The sequence below is a fragment of the Anser anser genome, assembly GCF_964211835.1.
Source record: "Anser anser genome assembly, chromosome: 5".
NCBI lineage: Eukaryota > Metazoa > Chordata > Aves > Anseriformes > Anatidae > Anser > Anser anser.
The window spans coordinates 4,549,483-4,571,939 of record NC_139725.1 but is presented as its reverse complement, the minus strand read 5'-3'; the positions used below and the strand labels follow the sequence as shown (position 1 = coordinate 4,571,939).

The 22,457-nt window shown below is 38.1% G+C and overlaps 1 protein-coding gene across 3 annotated transcripts in view; it reads left to right on the top strand.

Annotated features, from left to right (window-relative positions):
* PSMA1 (proteasome 20S subunit alpha 1) overlaps nucleotides 1-22,457 on the top strand; it is a 30,788-nt gene that overhangs the window by 7,160 nt on the left and 1,171 nt on the right. The window contains exons 1-8 of one of the 3 annotated variants that reach the window (XM_083840247.1): nucleotides 13,757-13,872; nucleotides 14,187-14,231; nucleotides 17,920-18,021; nucleotides 18,535-18,638; nucleotides 19,423-19,511; nucleotides 20,223-20,293; nucleotides 21,012-21,141; nucleotides 21,759-21,838. In XM_083840247.1, coding sequence (XP_083696373.1) covers nucleotides 13,870-13,872; nucleotides 14,187-14,231; nucleotides 17,920-18,021; nucleotides 18,535-18,638; nucleotides 19,423-19,511; nucleotides 20,223-20,293; nucleotides 21,012-21,141; nucleotides 21,759-21,838 — 624 coding nt within the window. In that variant the 5' untranslated portion in view covers nucleotides 13,757-13,869. Of the gene's footprint in view, nucleotides 1-8,385; nucleotides 8,499-13,756; nucleotides 13,873-14,186; nucleotides 14,232-14,333; nucleotides 14,486-17,919; nucleotides 18,022-18,534; nucleotides 18,639-19,422; nucleotides 19,512-20,222; nucleotides 20,294-21,011; nucleotides 21,142-21,758; nucleotides 21,839-22,457 lie in introns of those variants that run through there. The other 2 variants (XM_083840248.1, XM_083840249.1) reach the window with 2 other exon arrangements.

Genomic DNA, 22,457 nt, shown 5'->3' with positions numbered 1-22,457 from the left:
TCACAATTTCTGAACACAGAAAAGCTTACTTTGGGCTTGAGACAGCTCAGAGCCTGAATTTACCACATCAGAAACTGCACACCAAATACAGACTTGAAATGCTTTTGTAACTTTGAAGGGTTTGCTGCTTTTGTCCTGTCTGCGTAATATAGTGATGCATCGTAATTATTTCCAAACGGAGGGATTGTATTTAGTTGTCAAAGGCAAACATATGTAGGTGAAGCAGATGGCAGTTTCACAAGACTGAGTAACAGATAAATCACACGATGATTAAATCCAGCTATTTTTCTGCTCAAAACTAGTGCCTATTACTTTTACGAATAGTTTTACAGTAAGAAGAGGAAGAACAGTTGGATGTGAAAATGTATTTAAATGTTTCCAAGATGGTCGTTTTTCTTAGGTGATACTCCAAAAGAGTAAATAGGAGCTTTTAGAAAACACTGCTAATCAATGTGGGGTTTACCCAAGCAGCAAAGACTAGTCAATCATAAAAAATACTCTCCCCTATTTTTAAAAACGTTTGAATTGACTGTAAGCAAAAATGAGAGTATGCTATGGAAACTTGTCAAATTTTGAATCTGTAGGTAATGCAAGTGTATTAACTTTCAGTTGACTAATTTTTATGTGCTTATTTATAACTAGAATGTGTCTGGCATACCTGGGTACAAAGTAATGATGTAGAAGCAGTCGTGCACCTGTTTGATCTTTCTTGCAATGAAAGAATAATAATTGACCCGCAAACGCAAAAGCAACACATTTAGAATGGTTCTTTTGTTGCTTTGGAGGTTTTCTGTTTGAATTAACAACAACCTGAGAGGAAAGGACGTTGAAAGAGAGGGAATTGGGCACAGCAATAGGTTTTACTGGAGCTGATCACTGAAACCCAGAAGTTTACATTACGATATCTTTGCACTTACGTTCGATTAGTAATAACTAGTTAGCTATGACTGATGCTTAATATACCAAACTCAAACACTCTGTCCGTAAAGAACTATGTTTAAGTTTACATCATTAACTGATTTCTTATTGCAATATCCTTTAAACCATTCCATAATGATTCCTGCTGTGATTGTTTATGCAAGAGTTTATGGAGGCATGGAAATAAGTCTGGAGAGTTTTTTGAGACCTAGAAACCTGTGTAGTTCGGCCTTGATGGCATTTTATTTAGATTTGGAAAAAAAATGTCAAATCAATTGCAAATTACTTGAAAAGCATGTGCCTTATTTTATCATAACTATTATCATAACATTGGTCATAAACTGAATTACAGGGATTTTATTTATTTAGTATTCAAATATTGTTTTTCCAGAGGAATAGATATTGTATGATGAATTTCACTGACAGTCTTCCCTAGCAGTGATCCACAGCAAACTGCAGTGCAACATTTACTTGATTACTTGTACTGCTATATTCAAAATGTCTTTTTTAACTAGAATTATATTTATTTAATATTAATATTAGGGCAACATATTGCTAGAGAAAAAAAGCATAATGAACAAACATAGTACGATTAGTAAATGAAGTGAACGTGTGCACTATGTTTACCTTCAGTTTTGTTTACTTGCAGATTTGTAAAATTTGCTGATTTATAATCAGTTTCTCTGTGACTGCTGCTAATTACAAAGAATCTATAATTCCTAAGAATTACTGCTTAATATGCTAGCACGTGCAAGATAATGGTTTGAAAGTTCGTGGTTCCTGGCCATTTGTTTTTTAGTACTTAATTCTTGTAAGGCTTATTGCAGTGTAGCAGTTTGCTAACTGTAGGTCTCATAGACGCAGGCAACCTCTGGGATTTAAAACACTACACACTGCTTTCATTATCTGATATATAAAAATGCCAAAACAGCTATGTACCTGGGAGTTAGCCAAATACCAAAGAAGCTGAGTGACGTACTTTGACTGAAGTTGCTCACATCATGGATTCAAATTGTTGCTATTAGTTCTGAGGCATTTTATGTTTAAAAGTGAACATCAGATGTAAGGTATTGCTAAAGGTTGCGTTTAAGCTAGATTTTATGTTCTTTACTTTTGCTATAGTTTACTCACTGGGAAGTTGCTTAAGTAGCCCTATTAATTAAAATATTTTACATTTGGCATGTTTGCTTTCTTTAATGCTGAAATTGAGAAATCTATTTTCTACACATAAATGTAGTTTTCCTTGATTTATTAATGTGTCCCCTTCCTATGTGATTGCAACATTTTTTCATGCAAGTTCTGAAAGGGGTAGAGGGAAGAAGGAAAACAGCATTCCCAATTTAAGGAAATGGTTAGTTAAACTTCTAATGCTTTCTGATATATTAGGAAAAAAAATCATTCTCCAAGCTCTGTTTATGCATTTTATAGTTTAGGATCTGCCTTTCTGGAATTTTTAAAATGTGCTTGGAGCAGTGACAGTGTTAAATGAAAACCTGGGATATATCCTATTCAGTTATCTCCACAGCCAGGCCTCCTACACAAGTAGGTCTTCACCAAATCTAATGGTGCAATTCACATATTTCTGAAGAGAACAACTTTGAATTGGTGTAAAATACAATAATCTGACATGGATATTAAAATAACTGAGGAGTATTCAGATTTTGAGGTGAGAGGCCTGATTCTGTACACTGCCCAGCAAAATAAAAGAGCTTTAGAGAGGACAGGCAGGAATGCTGCTTTAGTAGATGTTTTTTATACTGGTGCTTTAGGCAGTAACGATCTAGAAGCAGGATCATGCTTCTGAGACATCTAGCTAAAAGTAGTTTTTAATAACAGATATGGAAATATATTGGCTTGGGACATAAATGTATATAATCATTTATTTTACTGTATGTGAGGTAATGATTCCAGTTGCCAGAGTACTATGCATTAACTACATTTATTTTGTCTTTGTGTTCATGTGAAGGATTATTAAACTATTTTCAAAAATGGGCATTAGTTATTTACGGTGTCTTTATGAAACGTTTGTGAAATCAGGCTGTGCTTTACCAGTTACTTGGAAAGTTAGCCTTAAATGACAAAATGACTTGCAGAAATTGTGTAAATAAGTAATAAGAAGTATTAATTATTATAAGTATATATAATTATATTATACTTATTACTTGTAATTATTATAAGTTATAAGAAATTATGTAAATAAGTGTAACGTCAACCTGCAGAATCAGGTATGTTCCATATATTAGAACTATTTAATCACTGGAGTTCAAAAATACAAATCTAAATTATTTAGACGTAGAATGCAAACAATATGTTCCAGGACTGGAAAGCCTGTTATTCTGATAAGAAATCTGACATCTTTTTCCGTTTCTCCCTCTGATTGCTGACCAAGACCTTAGTACCTGGCAGCAATGTGGGACAGTTGGAAAGGCTTGTCAGACCTGCAGCTTCCTAGTACCTGTTTTCCAAAGAGAGCTCTAATACCAGAGTACTGTAATGTCCTAAAGGAAGATCTCCCTGTGCTCTAGATCTTCACAATCCCCTCAGTGCTTAAGTACCATCCAAGGCTACTTTTCTGAGAACTCCTGAGTTACTTGTGCTCCATAAAAGACTTCAGTCTCACTTAAGTTCCACGTTTGGAACTGACTTGTGTTCTCATACTATTATCACAAGATCTTTGACGATCTTTTGACCTTTATCTGCCTAAAGATACTGCCTAAAGATTTTTGCCAGAAGCTTTGCCTAACGTTATTGTCTGATTACTGCCTAAAGATGTGTGCCGGAAGTTGGACGCTCTGATTATTGAGGGTGATGTGTCATCTAGAAGAATCCTGCGAGCCTTGCTTGACGCAGCAGGGACAGCAGTCTGTGCTTTCACCTCCTCCTTATTTCTTAGGCAATTTCCTTGGCTTCTGTGTTCCCAGAGAGAATGAAACAATTATAAAGAATGATTCCTTAGCATCCGTTACAAAGGGACATTACACACTGTAGAGGGTGTGAGCTGGAACATCTTACCAGAAGCAAGCAGAAGTGGAAGGACTATCTGCTCTTCGACTGCTTGTAAACTACAGGCTTGTGGCTGAGTCTAGGCAATATCATTATCTAATTACCCATTCTTTAAGGTGTTTGTAACAGATGCTTGCTTTCTTGGCTAGAAGTTGTCCTTGGGTGACTTGAGATCAGGGAGCTATGCTGTCCTCCTGAGCAGTAAAGCATCATATGTGAGATGTTTCTGCTAGCAATCTGCCTGGATTCTTGAATGAGTTAGAAAAATAGATTAGGTCATTTGAAGCATCCGTATCACAGGCAGGAAGTTTGGGAGAGTGTTCTGGACACTTCTCTTGAAGAATATGGTTAATCAACACTGACTCTTTCCTTGGACATGAATAGGCAATGCCACCTCCAGAATGTCTTCCAGACCTGCTGTTTATTCAACTGTTAAATGAGACAGGCACAATCATTTCAACCACACATTTTCTAATCTTCAGAGTTGTTTGGAAGATAAAATGGTAATTATGATCACATTAATAGCTAAAGCTAGCTGATAGTAAGTAGAACTTATTTCAGAATCTGCACTAATGCCAAAATCTGCTGTCTTCTAGTACAGCAACCCAAGCCATTGCCTTCACATCAATATCTCTTAAGTATGAACATAAGGCTGACTTGACATGAAGATTTCAACTTCTCTATTGAATTCAACTTCATTATTGAATTTTATTTTTTTTTTAATGCCCAGAGACTATTTATTTGGCCATCAGAGAAATACCTTGATTAATAGAGGAACAAATAAGAGGCAAATGTATTGGGCTAAGTAGACTTAATTCGCCACGTGATACACAGAAAAGTCAATTTCCCTTTCCTTGGCCTCATTGTCTCTGTTTCCTGGATGGAGCTGGGTTCCTCTGGCAGCTCAGTCTATTTGACAGCTGTTTCAGCACGGCACTTCCAAGCTGGTGGCTTCTTTGGCTTTGTTGATACTGTAGTAATTGTATATTGAAGGATTTGTATTTTTGTCTCCTTCATGAAGCAATTTTCAAGTACGATCTGAACATGGTAGTTTTTTCCTCTGTTTCTGAGCACTTTTTGAGTGGTCGGAAACAGTACTTACACTTTTAAGTGCTTGTCAAATGTTTATCACAGGTCCTTCACAACTTATGCTATTGAGATCTTGGGAAGAAGTATGCATTACGAAAGTAAAAGTATGGAAGAATGCACACAAAGCTAGATTTGTGTAAAAACTGTTAGTAACTTTTTAAAGAAAACTTTTTTAGTTTTCTAGAAGTTAGTAACTTTAAAGTTAGTAACTTTTAAAGAAAAAGTTACTGACCATACTGACCAAAGTTACTGACCATAAAATGGAGATATGCATGTGCAGCAATGCAACTTAAGAAATGACATTTCCTGATCTGAGAAACATTCTGTGAAATTCATGTTCGCTGGACTTGGTAGAAATGATAGTATACTGCATTCCTCCCTGGCTAGTAACCAGAGAAAGCTGGTCAATTTGATACCACTGCTCAAAAGCCTGTTACAGGGAACATAAACCACTCCAAAGCAATGAAGCACTGCTGTCATTTTACTCATACGCTACAGCTGCAAATGTTATATTCTTAAAACTTTTTGTAAAAATGCAAACGTGCATAACAAAGTTGTTTTTCTGTTGACTTCTGTTGTATTTTAGAGTTTCTTTCCTTCTTTATGGTTTATCAGATTTAGGCTAAAGGACTATTCACAGATTTGTTCCCGTAGGTTGATGTCCAGGATATAGTTTAATCCTTTAAATTCATAATGTGAATGCTTCTGGTGTGAAATTTGGAGAAATACACTCACACAAACTACATGTCCCAAGTATAATTAAAACCGTGGCTATACTAAAGTCAAAGCGGAAAAAAAAATCATCATTGATGATGCAAAGATTGTAATTTAGAAACTGGATTTTAAAGCTGAAGTTGAATATATTTTGAAGAATAAAATACCTAAAGAAATGGATGATGAGCGTGATTAGCATTAGAAACATGTTGCTATCACATCAGTGATATACGGCAAGCCTATGTATACCTGGGTGAAGATTGGTAATTACTGATAAGGAAGCAGCACCAGGGCATACTTTAAATTGCATTGTGTGAATGTTTTTTGGGTAAGATCCTAAACAAATTAACCTAATGTTTTGCTTTAGTGGTAAGAATGCTACTTTTGAAGAAATTAATCTAAATAATGTGTACTGAATATTGTATAAAGTCAGTAGTGAGAATATATTTACTGCTCACTATGAAACAAGGAGGTGCCCAGGACTTTCTGGAAATTGTATCACCATAACGCATTTCGAGTTGCATAACCAGAAAGTGATAACCTCAGTCACAGGTTGCTTTTCAAAATCTAGAGGCACATACTCAATTTTCAAGCTCAAAAGTATCTTCCTGCTTTTATTAATCACTATAAGATACTTGAAAGGGTCTATACAAATGCAAAGATCTTCTGATTTTCTCCTTTCTTAAAATTATTTTCCATGTTTCACATATGGAATCTTCTGTTTGTCTGAAGAATTGTTCCTGTTGTTATAATGATGTGATAAGAACATCTCAAAAATGTTTTAGTGCTAGAGAACCTGTTGTGAATGACATAAATAGTCACAAATTTAGCTGATATATAGTTCTTAAAATCAAAGCCAGCTGTGCAGATGTGTTGACTATATAGTGATATGCTAATAACCAGTGCAGAGGTTTTTAGATACTAGCTGATTTCGAGACAGGGTTATAATAAGACTGGAATTAATTTAGAGCTCTTCAGGCCTTTCACTGAATCCTTCCATAGACTGGGCTTAGGAGCCAAGGGTTGCACCAAATACTTTGGATTTAGAACCACCCTTACATCAATGGAATTTGTTCACAATTTAGGCATGTATGATGCACTGTCTGAGCTCAGTCATCTGCGAGAACAATGGAAGACAATGGACATTATGCTGCCAGAACCTATCTTACGTTTGTCAGGACAGGCTTAGGTTTCTGTTCCCATCGCTGTTAGTTTTGGAATATATGCAATAAAGATGGCAGTGCCAAACAAAATTTGTACTATGAAAACCAGGGATATGAATGACAGCAATGCTGTTAAAATGCATGTAGCAAAATTAGGAACTTGGCAAATACTAGAAAAAGAAAAGGCTGATGACAGCAAGATTTTTTAAGACTAAAGCTTACTCAAACATCTATTTTTTTCCTTCATAGTAATTCTGTATTGTAGTCATTCCTAATCAAAAACTGAATCCATGCTATGAATGGTTTGAGTCACTTTTTGAAGAACAACCAGAATTGTTGCCTAAATAGTAACTGAATATTACAATAAGTTCAATACTCCTATAGCACTTGAAAATGCCTGTAAAGTTAAGTGTCATGCAAATCCTTAATGTCTTGCAAGGAATGTTAAGTCATTCCTAGGGTGGTCTTTCCTCAGTTTTAAATGATACAAAAAACGTAGCTTAATTGCCTCTGGCAAATTTATTTGTGTATGTGAATGCATTTCCATTTTTCAAGCAGAAAATTTTGGCAACAATAGATGAGTGCAAAAACACTCTGTGAACCTTTCATTGTGCAATCCATGTGTAAGTACTCATTGTAAAATATTTATGGAATGTAAATGCATAACTAAGAAGGTAATACTTTGTCTAGCCATTAATTTAATATGACAATAATGTCTGTTGTAAGGAAATAGGATCCATTAGTGTTCTCATGGATTACAAAGGATTTCTCTCTGTCTCTTTATCACTCTGTGGTTTCCAACTTTTGCTGACAATTATAGTTATTTCTTTCACAGGTAGAAATTTTGAAAAATTTCATCATTAATATAACTGACACAGTATTCAATCATGAACTCGTGTAATTCATATATGTCTGTCTCAGAAAGTTATGTATCTACTGTTGAATGTTTGACAGCTTGGTTTTCATTCAGTTTTATTCATAATCAAAAATCTAAAAATGAGTCAACAGCAGCAATTAATATATTTGAAATAGCTTATTAGCCAATATGCATGCTGAAAATGTGCTTTTATGCTCAGACCCTTAAAATAACTACTGGTTTTTCATTGAAATAAAAAGCTTAACAGATTTTAGTAAAAGTAAATAAGGTGTTTCATAATACTCCCATAACAGACACCTGAAGAATTATCACCATCATTTGATGTCTCAGACAATATAATATACAGAGTTTAAATCACACCTTCTAGACTAGCAAGTAAATTATAGCTCAAAATATATTTCTCTTATATAATTAATGTATATGATACAGAAACCCTCACTGGGCATGAAGAAATTTCAAGACCAAGAAAGAACTAGCAATAACATCTGCATGAATTTCAAATTAAATATAATTTAGTTTGATTTATTCAAACAAGAAGTTACAAATCAAAACTATTCCTATGACCAACATATGCTACAACAGCTCTGCTGTGTTGAACCTTGTTCCCCTTATCTGTTCCAGGATTGGACAGAAAGAACCGGACTCCTTTCTGCAGTTCTCTTAACACATGGATTATTTTGTCCTGCTCTCAAGATTGCCTGATCGTTCTCAACCAGCTGTGATGATCAAGCAAGGTTAGTTGTTCAGAGGTCCTTTCCCAAAAAGGGCAACTGATGTCAGTTCACAAAAGCTATGGATTTTTTAAAAATTAGGAATTAGCTTTAAAATCTCACATTGCTAACATTTTTCATGACAGAATATTGAAGTGTTTTAAATTGGTCAGTAGTTTAAAAAATGTTAAAAATGCCTTTGGCAACATAAATGCAAGGCTGTCATAGAGAAATGATGTCTCATAGAGAAATGATGTCTGTACCTCTCCTGAGAACTTGCAGAAGAATAGGAGAGGAATTTGGCATCTTTTATAGAGACAAGTTATTTTTCCTATTTACGGTACTAAATGCAAAATGATTCATTCTTTTTTTTTTTTCTTTGTGAGAGCCTTTGAGATCATCTTTAAATAATTCTAGGGTCAAGTATGTATGTTTATGGCAGCTGTCAGAAATATTTGCTGTCAGTCTTAACTTAGTTGATGGACATGTCATCGTATTCGACTGCCCCATGCAGATGCTTAAAATTAATTCTAGATGTTATAAAATAGCCATTAATGAAGAAGTAAATTTATTAGCTGTATTGCTTCCAAGTATAGACTGTTTGCATTGTCAAGAGAGTAAGACAGTTCTCAAAAAAAAAAAAAACCAAAAATCAAAATGTACAGTCCTGAATGTGTTGTAACAATATCCAATTTAATCTTAAGTAGCCTTAATTTGATAAAATGTTCATGAAGATGGAACGTTGGCTTCATATTTCTGTCTGAATAATGGTATTTGGGGCATTATTAAGCCCAGTTTTATTGTATATATTGAGATCCAGGTTCATGGCATTAAAATCAAAGGACAAAAATCATCAGCTTGAGAAATGTAAGAGTTTAATGTGAGGTGATGATGAATCGTGGTGACTTGAGACTAAATTAGGTTTAAATGTAATCCTACTAAATATGGCATATTAATTAAAGGGTCTTCTAAAAACATGTGATTGCTATTTCTGCCCTATGTATTTGTAGACTACAGTGAATAAGATTTAGTAGGGGAGTGAAGACTACTTTTCAAGGTCTGCTCATTTTCCTGATTATCATTTCTAAGAGTCTTGTACTCATTTTCAGAAAAGCATATCCACCCTTTCTTCTGTTGGCCTCGTTGACTTGAGTATCAAATGTACTTTGACCATAGGATACAAAAAAGATCTAAACTGTACAAGTCTCGAGATTTTGCTATTCTTAGTTTCTTACAACATCCCACATTTCACTTTAACAGGTGTAGCATTGTTACAAAGCCACAACAAAGACTGCCTAAAACTTTTTGTTTCATTAATAATTTCTTTTTTTATTGTTTGTTTGTTGTTGTTTGTTAGTTACCTAATATGTAAATTTGCAATGGCAAAATGGAAAGGCAGTATATGAAATAGTGGTATTTTGTAGCTTCTATTGGTATGCTGGCATACTTATTATATAGCATCAATGTTATTTCATAGCAGCTTCTAATATTTTGTTTCCACATGTTCTTGGTTATGCCACCTGTTATAGGAGTGGCCTATCACTTTGCCTGGCTTGTGACCTTTTCTCCATTCATTTTCTTTAGCTAAAATAGTACCTTTCAAGTCTCCTGAGTCTAATATTGACCACTTATTTCTCCCAGTAGTAATAGTCAGATTCCCAACACTTACTAGATATTAAACAATGTTTTTTATTATTATTATTATTTGTTGAATATTGAGATTAATTGATAATACTTTTATTCTTATATGTAGACAGCTACTTACTGGAGAAAGCTGTACAACACAAGTCATGAAATGCAGGCTAAAGAAATTAACGGATTTGAATCTTACAGTGGTACACCCATTCCTACTTGTGAAATGGTAACAGCACTGCCGTTTGCCAGTAATAAGTTGTCCATCTGCCAGGAGTGGCTTCATTATCTCCCTGTCCTTTCCCCTTTTCCAAGGGGATGAAGATGCCACCTTAATTCAGTCTGTCTCTTATTTTAGCACAACAGTTTTCTTTCTTTTGTTTGCAGTCTGCTGTCCCTAGGCAGCATGAAACGTGCAGATGCTGGGTGTGTTACCGTTGGAACCAAAAAAAAAAAACAACACACCATAAAACTACAGGATCATAGTACTCAGCAGCACAGTGGTTAATGTAGATTGATCATGAGTGGTATCCCAAAGGTGGACTTGGTGGAATGTCATTTCCTCTAATGAATCAGCAGTAGGGAGGGCGTAAGTGCCCTTCCCTTTTAGTTCCTGTATGTTAATCTCTTCAGAGCCAGCCTGCCATTGCTCAGATGTCAGATGCTGTTTATAACTACGCTGGGAATGTAACAGAACAAAAGAGTATCATTAATTTCTCTTGAGACTTTATATGCTCATTTTAGGTTAGCTGTTTTTTCCCTGCTGCAATTGATTCAAATATTGTATCAGCAGTTTTGCAAGGTGGCTTGAAAAGTCATCCTGTGTGTGAATTTGTCCAGCTGATCTTTGAATCTGTGACCAAATTGTGTTCAGTTGCAAGTATTTCCACAGTGCAGGTATTCCATGTCTCAGTACATATCCTTGTCTTTTCTTGAACCTGCTGCTTTTAATGGCACCCAATTTCAGCATCGGAGAAGTGACAAGAAGACATTTTTCTGCTGTGTCAGTCAACTATGCCTGCATTGCTCTAGTCTTTTGGCAAGGATTTTTATCTCCTGTGAAGCTGTCTAAAACTGTCAGATCACTTCATGCAGGCCACTGTACACCATTAAATATATCAGGAGTGACATTTTCCCAAGTGCAGAGGTCAACACAGCACTTGTCCATTGCTTAAATTTTACTGACACCATAATTTAAGGCCTTCAATCAAATTTTCGTAACTTTAGATGAGTGAAAAACCACAAACTTCATTTATTTCAGTAACTGTTCAGTAATATGTATATTTGGGAAAATATATATATATAAATGCTTTTTTGCTTTGATAACTTCGTTAACTGAAAAAGAGCTATTTGATTTCGCCTTGTTGATTCCTTTCTCTCATTTTTGTACTTTTAAACGGTAGTGCACCCAAGATGTGAATAGAAATAAACTGCAAAAGCACTGGAATTGCACCTGCTTGTAAAGGGCTCAGACTGAGCCTACGGGGGGGGACACAGGAGTACTGAGTAGAGGGAAGTGAATGACTTCCTTCCACTGTAAGCACTTCCTGGTTCCTAGAGAATATTCCTGTCTCTGATAACCTCCTGCGTTGCTGCCTTGGGAATGTGGTAGCAGTTACGCTGTCTCAAGCACTCAGGAGAGCAGCTGAAACTCCTTCCAGTGCCTGCCTCACTGCTTTGCCCAGCTCATCAGTAAAGGAGGGAAAGAAGCTTCTGTGCAACATTTTTCAATGCCACATTACTTGAGCCAGTTTGGTTTTGAGGAATTTCTTAATAGCTGGACTTTATAACTTGAAGTTTTGGATATATTTTTCTATCCATACATTAAAAAAAAAAAATTATGCAGGAAAATACTGAAGTTGCAATTTAATGTACCTATGTAATAGTTGATACAGCTTCTAAAAATTCATTTGTATAGATTTCATCTAATTTTCTAGTGTGAAGTTTTAAAAAAATCCTGCCTCTTTATTACCAGAAATGTGGTTCCTAACATTACTTCCTGTTCTTATCAGTATACACACAGAACAATAGAGTCTTGGCGTAGTTTAGCATTCTATGAAAACTAATATACTTTTGCCAAAAGAGAGGAAATATCTGTCTATTGTTCTGTTACTGCAGGTGGAGTAAGCAGACCTTTCGGGAGTCACTTATTGCTGTAAGGAAGTTATTACAGAATGGCATTATAGCAGAGACTACAGGAATATTTACTGAAAGTTCACTGTAACTTGAAAGCTCGTCAGCTCACTTAAAATGTTTATATATCCTGTTTCAATGCACATCAAACAGTGTTGAAGAAAGGAAGTTATTTCACATCGATTGTTTTTTTATTAATCACAAAGCTTAAACATAACGAGTTAGATAATTAAAATCAGTCTGTTTAGATTTCTTTTCTAGACAACACCGTGGTCCTCTCCAGTGAAAAGTTTTATACAAATTCACCAGTGCTAAGAGAAATGTTATCATTGGTCCCACAATAACCAAAAGGTACGCATGCAATACTGGTTTGATCTGAGTGACCGTGATTCCAGCAGCTGGGTACTTGTTGAAAAAATAAAACATACAAATATAGTACCACCTGATTCTTGTTTGTCTTCATGCTTAAGTCCTGCAACCCTACATAGAAGTTCTCCTAGTAATTCTTTTTTTACTCGCTTTTCAGTTACAATTGTATACACATTTTAATCATCCAAAATAAGAGCTCCAGTAAGCAATTCATTTCTGTTAAGCACTTTGTTTTCTACCTTTAGTGTGAGAGCAAAAAGACCCACTTAGAAATCGCATCTTAGCTGTAATTAAGACACAGTGATATTTTCTAGTATTATTCATAATTGTGCTTGTCATTTGACTGTTATATTATTTCAGAGGCTTCCTGTACTTTTTTTCCAAAACATAAGAGGATATCCAGTCTGCTAGATCTGATTAACAGTGGCTGTTGTTTTGCTCCTACCAGCCTTTTTTTTTTTTAATGTTAGTTACTTAAGCTTATAACCTTTGTTAGCATAGACCCTGTATGAAAACTTAATTGCAGATTGGGAAGCCCAACAAGTTGTACGCTTTGTGCTTGTGATAAAAGGGCAAGGGCTAAAAATACAGCTTTAAAACCTGCTTCTAGTGATTTCAGAATAAGTAGCTCTAAACCCTTTAGTCTCCTGAAGCAAGATATACAATTTGTATGCTTGCTGTCTGCACAAGATCGCGTTTAATTCTGACTGCGTGGATAATTTACATTTGTATCCTGCCTTCGCGTGTATAAAGTTTGGCTTCTGTTTTGTTTCAGTGCCCTGGTCAGCAGCTCTCACTTCTTCCAGTCTCCTTTTTAGCTCCAGTACTGCCCACCTCCCTTCTTTAGCTGGAGTTTTCTCCATCCTTTCGCCTTCTGCTCTCACAAAAACCCTCGTTTTGAAAAGAAAATAATCATGGTTAGCGATATTAAAATTGGGAAAAAAAAAAAAAAAAAAAAAGGTCGAATACTACCATGAACGTTACTCATCAGTCGGGGGGTGAGGAGGCATGGCCTGAGCTGGCCGTGCTACGGAGGGAAAGAAAAAAGCAGGCGCAGACCCGGCACCTCCGCAGGGGGAACGCGTGCGACGGGAGCAAACCGCGCAGGCGCCGCGGGGCGGGGGCGGGGGCGGGCGGAGCTCGCCCGCTCGGTGAGTCGGGGCGCGGCTGGTGCCGCCTGGCCGCCCGCAGGCCGAGCGATCGCTGCCCGAGCGCTGCCGCTCGCCGCCCCGGAGCCCGCGCCGCCGTCGGGGGAGGCAGGATGGTGAGCGGCCGGGCCGGGCGGGCAGGGCCGGCACCCGCGGCACCGCCGGGCCCTGCGCCGAGCGGGGGGGACGGCGGCGGGGGGAGAGGGAAGGGAGCGGGGAGCGGGGAGCGGGGCCGTGAGTCAGCACTTGGCGGGGACGGGGCCTTGGGGCCGGGCCTGCCCCGCGCTGCGGCCTCCCCGGGCGGCCCCGGCCCCGGCCGCTGCTGCCCGGCACGGCGCCGGCTGCGGCCCCGCGGGATCGCGGCCGGGGCTTGCCCGGGCCTCCGGCCCCGGCGCGGGCCGCGCTGACGGCTGTGCCTTTGTGCCCGCAGTTCCGCAACCAGTACGACAACGACGTCACCGTGTGGAGCCCCCAGGTAAGCCGCCCTTCGTGCTCGGCCCGCTTCGCCGCCCGGCACCGCGCGGGGGGGCCTCGGCAGCACCGGGCTGCCCGCGGGGCCGCCGGCAGGCCGCGGCGCCCGGAACGGGAGCAGCGGGCCCGCGGCCCTGAGCCTGCTCTGCCGGCCCGGGAGCTCACAGGGCGCCGAGGTGACCGCAGGCGCTCGTCCTGGATGCGCCGGAGAGGCAGAGCGGCCATCGGCATTGTTTTACAGGGAGGAGTGCGAAGGTGGTGAGTAACGGGCCTGAAAGCACGGGGCTGAGGCTGCATCTCCCGAAGGCCAGGCTGCTGCGCCCTCGCTTTCTCTTTCGTTCCATAGCTGACGTTGGGAATGCTTAGTCAGCGGCCGGAAAGAATTCTCCTACAATTGATCTTGCAAGGGCTTCGTTCGAGCTGTTCGGTACAAAAGATTGACACAAGTAAAGTTAAGGCTTAGTGCTTAAGTGGGAAGGTACTGACTTCGTCAAGTAAGGCGTAACAGCAGCTGTTTGTCGTTTTGATCGGTTAGTTTTTACTGCCTTGGAAGCCCCCATCTCAATGACTGTACCCAAACAGTAACCTGAAGCATTGAATCTGAAATCCTGATTATTTTTTTTCAGAATGAATAAGCAAATCTGAATTTTATAAGTTGAAATGCTCGCAAGCATCCGTGTTAAATAAATGCTAAGTATAAAGCTTATAGCACTGAGAGTTAGCACATGCTGGAGGTTAAATGCAATATTATTTTGTAGTGCAAGTTGCATTGTGCTTTAATGATGAAGTCTCTTCAGCTGCAGGTATCTTCAGCTCTCCATGTTGCGTAATGTTAAGGAGGCTTCACGCTACCTGTGTGCGAGGCTGTATTGCGATTTGCACTTGAATTGGTAATCCTGTTACCTCTGAATCAGTTTCACGTCAGTCTCACGCCGTATATTCTTCTAAAACTTACAGAGGCTGTGCTGAGTTAAGAATAGATATCTTAGAATTTTAGAAGCAAATGCCTGACACAGCTGAGGTGGTAAATTGCCTCTTCTTTTGCTATGTATGCTTCAAGATAAGGATCTTATGGAAAATAGGAGCCTTTTCTACATTTGGTAAAGCTAAAGACTTGTTTTAAATACAGCAATACGGCTTGTTATTTATAAAGCTACTGTATCACTGGTTTGTGGGTTTGTATTACTGCTGAAAAATTTCATCGCGTGGTACTATTTTGTGAAAGATAAATTTTCAAATATATTGAAACAGCGTTTTTGGTGCTTTTCATCCTACACGAATATAATCTTGAACGTACTTTAGTTAGTACCATGATAGCTGTAGATGGCTTTGAACTGCTTTGAGAAATGCATTTGTTTATCTCAAAGGATGATGAAAGCTTTGAGGAGATTTAACATATAAGAACGTGCCAGTGATATGAGCAGCAGCTTTTGGTTAAGGAAACGTGCATTTGAAAACGTTCAGTGCAGATACTTACTGTTACCTTCAAACTTCAGTGCATGCTGCAAATAACATGCAGCGAAATTGTCCCTGTCCAGTTCACACAGACACGCACATGCGCATAAGCGTGTGCACGTTCCATATGTTCAATACATTCCGTGTGTACCTTGTGTATCCCTTAGAACAGTCTGTATTGCTCTTTTCACTCTTCACTTTTGTTTGTGGTTTCAAGTTTGTTTGGTAGTGATAAGTCCTAAATTTTGCACAAATGAAACTGTGACAGGCCGTTCCCTGCAACCGATGATGTCGGTACCCCCCTCCCCTCACCACTTACAAAGGCACCTTTGGGAGCTGAAGATGGTGACAATGGGAGGGGAAGCCAGGCTGCCCGTTTCTCGGGCACTGCCACATCTCTCGCGTAGGACGCAGGCTAAGAAACACCTAATGCTTTTGAGCTTTGTTTCAGCAGTAAATGTAATACTGATAACTCTCTTAATGCAGGCAAGTTGCTTCTTTACATAGTGAAGGTCTGCTCTGCTTGTTTGCGTTCTGTTGCTGTGCTGGTATCTTAAGAATTGCGTTGCTTTTAAAATTCCTCAGTGGCTATGGAGAAGAATTTTAGATTTGGTATTTCTTTTCCTTCTGGTCACGCACATTTGTAAGCTACAGCATCTTTTTGCATCTCTGGTCACCTCTGTGCATGTTATCTTTTCTAGTCTTCACTTCTAGACTGTTTTTTTCAATTTCCTAACTATCAAGTATTTTTTAGAGTTTAAAAACAATGTCGAGGCTGTTACTAATGTCTTTTTAGTATCTGAAAAGTCAAAAGTCAGAATTCTGTATCCAAAATCGGAAAACTACATCTACCTCTCATCCCTCTTAATGATTGTCTTTCCTGACAGATCCTGCATTAGAGACTTTAATTTTTTCATCTCTTACTTTAAAATTACTTTCAATAGACTTTTACAGTTTTTAGGCTTTTAGTAGCTATCATGAAATCATCAACAACACTCATTTCTACTTTCTTCATAAGTTGTCTTGAAAATATGAACAGCACTTTGATAAAAGCGGTTTAAAATCAGTGCTCCACACATTCCTGCAGGTAGCTGGGTCACAGAGGCTGTTATATGATACCATAATAATTCTGGGCATTGTTAGTAGAGGAGCAAAGAATAATCATGTTTCATTTGGGGGAATGTTTTCCAATATTGTTTTAAAGGGAAGGGGATACAAGATTAAAGGCTGGGCAGTGCTTCGTGGCTTTCCAGCCTTGCAAGTCATTCATGATAGTTGATAAACATCTGTTGGATGGGTCACCGTGTTTCTACACTGCTCTTGGACATGAAATACCTATATGTAGGATATGCTATGCATCTAGGAGACCTTGTATTTCTCTAAATAAATAAATCAAAAACCTTTTACAAACCATATGTATATACATAATGGAACTCATAAATGGAATTAATACGAGGTGATTTTTCTTTGCGTTATCACCAGCACATTCCTGTTGTAACAGCTCCAGCAGTGTGCTGTATTTTAATACATTGGAACTGATAGGAGATAACCGTGTGCTGCATTTGGTAATTCCAGTTCTTGCATAGCAGCAGTGACCATGCTGATTATTTGAAATAGGCTGGCCAACTAGAGCGCGGGAAATTAGCTGCTTTGCCCTCCGTGGTAGTACTGAAGGGATGTCGTCGTATTTTCCCACAAAGCTGCAGGCTGACTCTGCAGAACTTGGGGGGAATTAATTGTCTTTGAGACCTCTACTCCTCTTTCAGGCTTTACTGCAGTTGACTAATAACTTGTTCAGAAGTTATTGGGGAATGGATGGTGAGACACAACAATTGCATAAGACTCGTTTCTTCAGGAAACTCGATTAAAAGTTACAAGTCCAACTTCAGCTGGAAGTTCCATCTTTGAATCGCATTGTCTTCAGTGGAATCAGTATCTAACACAATGACAAAATTTTTGTGATTCTGACAACATCAGACTTGTTCACCCTTTCAATTTTTTTGTATGTTTCTTTATATGCAATAGTGAGTGTCTCAGAGACAGCCAGATTTGTGTGGGTTAGTGGTGAAGAGTTTGCGAAAGATAAGAGGAAATACGTTGCTTGTAGACTTCAACTGTTATGCAGTCAGCATACCTGTTGGGGTGGGGGGAATCAAAGGTCTGTAAATCAAAAAAACCATTGCAAGTTGATATAGAGGATTAATTTTAGAATGATTACCTTTGATTTTATTCTGTAGGGGCGAATTCATCAAATAGAATATGCCATGGAAGCCGTGAAACAAGGCTCAGCTACTGTGGGGCTGAAATCAAAAACGCATGCTGTCCTGGTAGCTTTAAAGGTAAGTTTAAAACTTTGTTTTGCGGATGGCAATGTTAGTACAAAAGTTCTGGTTTGTCAAGTTAGTTTAGCACAGTCTGAACTTTTTTTGCTTATGTAACATAAATGTAATCCCAGTTTCCTTTTGCTTTAGTACCAGTATAGAAACATATTTTCAGTACCTATGCTAAGCAGATTTTCACAAAATCGTGAATGGAGTGAAAAATTTTCCCTCTAAAAGATAAGCACTCCTCTATTTTTTTGTTAGTTATTAAGTAATAAAACTATTCATTTTCTTTAAAATTTGAGCAAGTGTCTGTTCTTTCTTCCTCTTAGTCTCCCACTGAAATGGAGCTAGTTTTTTTTTTTTTTTGGTCTTCTGTTGCAAGTTTATAGGTTGTGGGTTTATTTTTGTTGTTGTTTTTTTGACTGTTTCGTGATTATATTCAGTTCTTGCAGTAAATGTTAGCAGATTTCTCCACAGTGCTTGGCAAACTGGTCGGTCTGCCACGTAGCTTTCTCCTTTTATGTGTAGAGAGCACAGTCTGAGCTGGCAGCTCATCAGAAAAAAATCCTGTACGTTGACAACCATATCGGTATCTCCATTGCTGGACTTACTGCTGATGCAAGACTCTTGTGGTGAGTGTCTTAGCTGTTGACATACACAGTTCTGCAATAATAAGTGAAAGTTCATTTGTAGACTATTGCGAATGAAATTTTATGGTCAGCTAAGGATTAGTCTCGCTCTGTTGTACTATGCCAAAGACCTCAGTATGAAATTCTGGCAGATTTTTAAGTTGTTGGCAGAAATCTTATTTGTTTGGCACTAAATTTTGCTCTTTGGTTTTGTTACTAGTAAGACAGTCCTGTCTGGTTTCCTCAGTGTGATGGGGTTTCCAAGCCGTCTGAGAAAGTGCATCACCTGTATCCATTTAGTAGCTGCTGCTGTGTACATGCACTTAAGGTTATTAAAAGCATACAGTGCCTTGTGTGTCAGCTAGAGGGGTTTGCCTTTCACCTGTAGGCCACATAATTTCATCAAATGAGGTAAATACACACTGAAAGAGGTTTGATAGGAAAAGACAAAGAAGGCATTGGAAGAATTACTGAGATAAAATTTAATTGCTGTAATGTAACAAAGAAATGTTAGCATTTAACTATTTTTTTCCAGACGACCCATCTGTAGCCTGTGTGAACTTCCACCTTCCCTTTTGTATGACTGAAGTACTAATACTCCTTAAAGCCTGTGGTCAGCTTTCTAAATAACAGTTATAGGTCAGATGAAATGAAATTATGTAATGCCTCTGACCCTTTTTCTCAACAAGTCGAGCTGAAACAAAAATACACTTACCTTAACAGGCAAATATTGGGAAACTCATTGTGACTTTAATCTGTGCATTTATTTTATTTTTTTTTCTCCTAGCAATTTCATGCGTCAGGAGTGTCTGGATTCTAGATTTGTGTTCGATAGACCTCTTCCAGTTTCTCGATTAGTGTCACTAATCGGAAGCAGTATCCTTTTTTTCTTTTACCTTTCGTTCACCTTCTAAGTTTTTTTTACGCTTGTTCTCAAAATTAGTTTTATATATCACAACTTAAAAGTCGTACTAAAATGAAAAAGTTAATTCAAAGTTAAATTTTTCCTTATTTAAGATGTTTGTATATTCTCTCAGAGAATATGCTGGAACATACACTGAAATAGTACAAAAGTGGTAAAGTGCTGTGCAGCATTTAACTTAGCACTGTTTTTGTTACATAGTACCAGGCCTTTGGAGGTGGGGGAGGAAATATGACTGGTTTAAAATATGATTATTTACTGAATTGTACGTGCTCGCTTAAATCACCACGAGTAAAAAATATATGTTGTCGGTGCATGGAGCACAGTGGAGGCCTTGCATTCTGTTATCAGGTGCCTAGAAAAAGTTAAAGGTGTAAGAAAGTAAGTGAGGCTGTACAGCATTAAGTGAGCTGTTTGTGGTGCTTGGCTGAACACACCACTCAGTTCTTCTGGGGAAGCTAACTGCTAGATGTTCTTCGGGTGAGAAAAAGAGAGGGCACTGGTATTCCAGATGAGTCTTGAGATCTATTTCTTCAAACATAGCCTTTGATACTACAACAGGCTTTACAAAAACTACACTGCAATTTTGGTGCATCTCTGCTTCTTTCTTAAGAAAATGTTTTCGGTACGTGTTCCTTGGAGATTGTTTCCTTAGCTTTCTTAAGAAACGCAGATACCAACACAGCGTTACGGCAGAAGACCATATGGCGTAGGACTGCTTATTGCAGGTTATGATGTAAGTAAGCCGTGCTAGATGCTATCGGTCTAGAACAAAGCATGCTTAATGCAATTCTAGACAACAAGTACATGTTAAAGAGGAAAACATTAAAGGAAGAGGCAGATGATCAATTCTCTGAATAAGGAAATCATTTTCTGTGTCATACCTTGAAGCATAACTTTTATAAAAAGTGGATGTGAAAATCATCAGTGGCCTCTATCTTGTTTAGAAACAACAGTTTGCTTAATGGAGCACACAATGAATCTCTGCCCTGAAGATTTTTGACCTGAAGAAGGTTGAAGGAAATTGTCAGCTTGCCTGAAATCTGCTGTATAACTAACCTTGCCATTGTGCAGATAAGACACTGTGTGTGTAAAATACCATTTGCAGGTCATGAAGTAGGAAGCGTACTGTTATCATAAGCATGGTACAGTTTATGGAGCAGAGAAGGAAATGGTTTTGGTGCGAGCTATATTCTCTGTGTAAAAAATACATTGTAATGAAAAAGTGTAAACAAGGGTTTCTGTAGAACACTACATTTTTAATTTTTTAGAATAGCTTTGAAGGAACTGGATAAAGAACAGTGGTGTGATAAGCAGTATGGAATTACTCTGTGCATATGTATAAGCTAATGTATCATGAGACAAAACTATGTGTTAGAAAATATCGTGTTCTAGCAACAGACTTGCTACGAGTTTATACATTTGTTTAATGGTTTGTTTTTTCTTCCTTTTAGGATATGGGTCCTCACATCTTCCAAACTTGTCCCTCTGCAAACTATTTTGACTGTAAAGCAATGTCCATTGGTGCTCGTTCACAGTCAGCACGAACTTACTTGGAGAGACACATGACTGAATTTACTGACTGTGAGTAAAGAAACCGTAGCTATCTAGTGGTCTTTATCAGTTACATAGTTTTTCTGCTACTGCTTCATTCATTGGATTTAGTAAGATAAAGTAAATTTTGGGGGCCAAGTTTGGCACGAGTGTAAATCTGCATGAGGTCAGAACTGTGAAGAAAGTATTACAAATTTTCATGTCTAACATCTGGATGCTTGTTAGATCTAATGAAAAGGGAACTTGTGCTCAGAAAAGCAGAGCAAAAAGGAAGAGGCCTCTGTCCTGTTTAACCCAGGGAAAGTTTTCTTTCTATATCAGAGCAGGCATAGTATGTCAGAGCAAATACTTCGGTGGTACATTCTAAATTGTGAATTTATTTTTATATGAAACCAATGATGTGGAGACAAAAAAGGGGGAAAGATAGCTTGATTATTGCTGCATTGGAGGCAGTGTGGTTGCCAAAACCAGATGCATTCAATTTCAGATGTACAGCTTCCAAAGGTATACTTTGTTTTAACCAACTCTGCATTCAGTACCAGAAATATCTAAGGAGAGGAGTTGCATCAACTGAGAATGGGAGTAAGGGGAAAATAAGTAGAGGTAATGCCATGTTTTGTAAATATCTTCCTGCTTTTATTTTTAAGGTAATCTAAATGAGCTAGTTAAACATGGACTGCGTGCTCTCAGAGAGACTCTTCCTGCTGAACAGGATCTGACCACCAAGGTATATGCTAGGTTTACTTAATAAGAAATTGTACTCCCATTGTTTTTGGTAATGACCATGACAAAACTGATGTAAAGTATGGCTGGGGCTGAAACTTGGAAGCCAAACACTTGGTAGATAGTATCATCTGCATTTTGTATGTCACCAGTTTACTTACAGCTTCCTTAACTATCTGAGATTTATTTTTCTTTACAGAAGTGATACTTTATCTAAATATGACATTGTTTCCCTGGTGGCTTCATTATATTTTAAAGTTAGATCAATATTTAAGGTATGTTGTGTACAACTAGAATTATTAGCTTTGCATTATAAGCATAGTCGCTAATTGACCTGGTAGTAAGGGAATATAGTACACAAAGTATTGATTGAGTATCCAGCGTCAAAAAGTTGCAGAAACCATAGATTGCAGAAACCATAGACAGGAAACATGAACTGAGCAACTGTTGAACAAGAATCTTCTAAGCTGGTCTGTTACCAAAAGTTGTTCTCTTTGTGGCTAATCTTGCTCTTATCCATGTTTAATCTAAAATTTTTGTTCTTATGCCATCCTGCTGTTTTCTAGAACTCTTACAATAATGAAAATGCAAAATGAGATGGAAATCAGTTTTGAAAAATCAGG